Genomic DNA, 2,500 nt, shown 5'->3' with positions numbered 1-2,500 from the left:
CATTAAACACACACACACATATATATGTGTGGAAATGGCTATATCAATATTAACATTGGTCATTATTTGTGACGTCCATTTGTCTTGTCTGATTTGTTTCGATTGCGCGTCAGAGTCGTCTATCGGCTGTGTGTCACAGTATTAGGGGCACTGTATATACAAGGATAAAATATACTTTTATGAAGATTACAGGATACATATATTGTTCCAAGCGCATTTAGTGTTAGAGGCTTGATTTTTATCGTAAATTGAACGGGGGTTACCCTCCGGCCAACTAATCAGGGCGCAATACTCTGAGATATTTCATGAGCACCGCAGTTCGGGATCTTCTCATTTCCGATAGTCACGAATAGTATCAAATATTTTTTTTTTATTAAAAAATGTTTTACAAAGATGTGTTTTAAATGACTGTGCCATTCTGGAAGTTATCATATACATGTTTACACCATAAGGGTAAACATGTATATATTATGTCAATTGGCATGGCAGTACCATGTAATTTGACATGGTATTGACTTCCGTGGGATGAATATCTTCAATTCATTTTGTGCCGCTAAGATATATCCTTCAAGGATCAAAACTATCAAGGAAATAAATGTATCTTGATAAAGTACAGCCAATAAAGGTAGTGAACTTCTATGATCGTTGGAATCTTCTGTTGTGTGAGACTGAGACTCATTCGCGGGGGAGGCGATGAAATGCGAAATCGTTTCCACTTTCCATTTGAAGAATGGATGTGCGCTAAGCAGAATAAATCAATAGGTAAAACCTAGAAAGTTTACACAGCCTTGCAGAGTGAAACGTCATTTGTAAACGGACAAAGCGAGTTGCAAAGTAATCAGATAGTTTTTCGATTTCATTTAGAACTTCCTTAAGGCTTGCTTCTAATAATAGACCATGTTATTATTTTCAGTAATTAAATAGTTTTCTACGAGTTTCTCTGTGTTTTTTATTTTTTATTTATTATTATTATTTTTCAAAACTGTACAGTACCCCTGATCACATTTCGAGGTACCTGTGAATTGCGGCCACGAGTTTACAGCAATGTTTCAGTGTTTAGGGTTTCAGGATGCTAAAAATAAGCCTACTATATACTCTTGTCCTTTGGATGCTGGACAGACGTGTAATTTATTAAATGTTCCTGGCCAGGAGCTGTTCGGCATGATATACAAAGTGAACCTTTCGTGCGTGAGGCTGCACCGATGTTATGGACTCCTTAATAGTTCCAAACAAAAACTCCGTGTGACCTATTCTTGCCTAGGTCTCTGTGCACGTTCTCGTGTCCCTATGTTTTATTTCTTTCAATATGGAAATAATGTTCGAAGTTAAAGTTTCTTTGCTCACCATTTTGCTTATTATTACACCAGAGAAGAGTAGAGTAAACAAAAGAATCATGAAAGGCAATGATCAGAGAAAAAGAAGTTAATATGCAAAGAAAAGAATGCTTATATGCAAATTTTTCGCCGCTACTTAATATATTGTACAACTCCAATGTCTTCATTGATTTATTGTGGACTTTTTATCTAGAAGTAGTAAACTTAGAGAATAAAGCTCAAGGCACGTAACAACTGTATCAACAATTGTATCACTGTGGTTGTGTCATGCTTATCTTTGAATACGTTCCTGAATTTACTGAATTTACACCAAGACATATCATTTCTGTCCATCAGGACATAGTTCCACATCTTTGCAAACACTCTGTAGCAGTATTAGGGTAGGGTAATCAGATCCACTACTAAAACCTCGGTACTCCTTATAGTCCCTTATTATATAAGTCACATAAATAAGGATTTGGCATTATCAGTTTATGAAAATGTTCCGTAAAAACTGGACAAACCCTTTTGATACTCATAAGGAAAGTGAGACTCATAGAGACATTTCCTTGCCACTTTTATTGATATTCCATGTTTTGCTATCATTTTTAGAACTTCCATCATATGGATTTTTTTTTTATTAGTTACACTTTTTTTATTATTTTGTTTATATTGTTGCTTGGTTAATCTAATGTACAGATTGCATATGTACATAGGTTCCATTGGGCTTTTCGGGTACATTTCCGGTCGTCTACTATGTTCGATCCAAAAGATAATGAAGGTGACTGCATGAGAATCAAACCGTAACCTAAACCCGCTCTAGAAAAATGAGTCCCACTTTACAGAAAATTGTGCAACAGGAGTTATGTGATTTCATGAATTAATCTACTTTTAGCATGAAATTTAAGAAAAGTAATTTTCAGAGTTTGAGCAAGAATAAAGCCTTATCCCACAAGACGAATATTTTTGCAATTAACGAACAGCTGTAAAAACATAACCATATTTAGGGCTATTGTCAGCAGAATACTGGTGAAGGAGAACGTCGCCTACGACCTGCGATGTGTGACTCCCAGATGTTGCTGTGGATCCTGCAGCCTTCGTTATCACCACAGGACTGACAGCTTGAGCAGCTGTAACACCGCTTGATCTCGAAGATGACGAATACGCAGGTGACACAGCTACTGTAG

General features: G+C 36.3%; 1 protein-coding gene across 1 annotated transcript in view; it reads right to left on the bottom strand.

The window, feature by feature from the left end:
- Positions 1 to 1,873: 1,873 nt before the first annotated feature.
- LOC113816231 (uncharacterized) overlaps positions 1,874 to 2,500 on the bottom strand; it is a 5,533-nt gene continuing 4,906 nt past the window's right edge. The window contains exon 2 of the mRNA XM_027368275.2: positions 1,874 to 2,500. This exon is cut by the window's right edge and continues 2,341 nt beyond it. Within this exon, the coding sequence (XP_027224076.2) occupies positions 2,286 to 2,500 (215 nt within the window). The 3' untranslated portion in view covers positions 1,874 to 2,285.

Source organism: Penaeus vannamei, chromosome 30 (genome assembly GCF_042767895.1).
Source record: "Penaeus vannamei isolate JL-2024 chromosome 30, ASM4276789v1, whole genome shotgun sequence".
NCBI classification, from domain to species: Eukaryota; Metazoa; Arthropoda; class Malacostraca; order Decapoda; family Penaeidae; genus Penaeus; species Penaeus vannamei.
The sequence above is the reverse complement of the archived record's forward strand: the minus strand, read 5'-3'. Positions and strand labels throughout refer to the sequence as shown.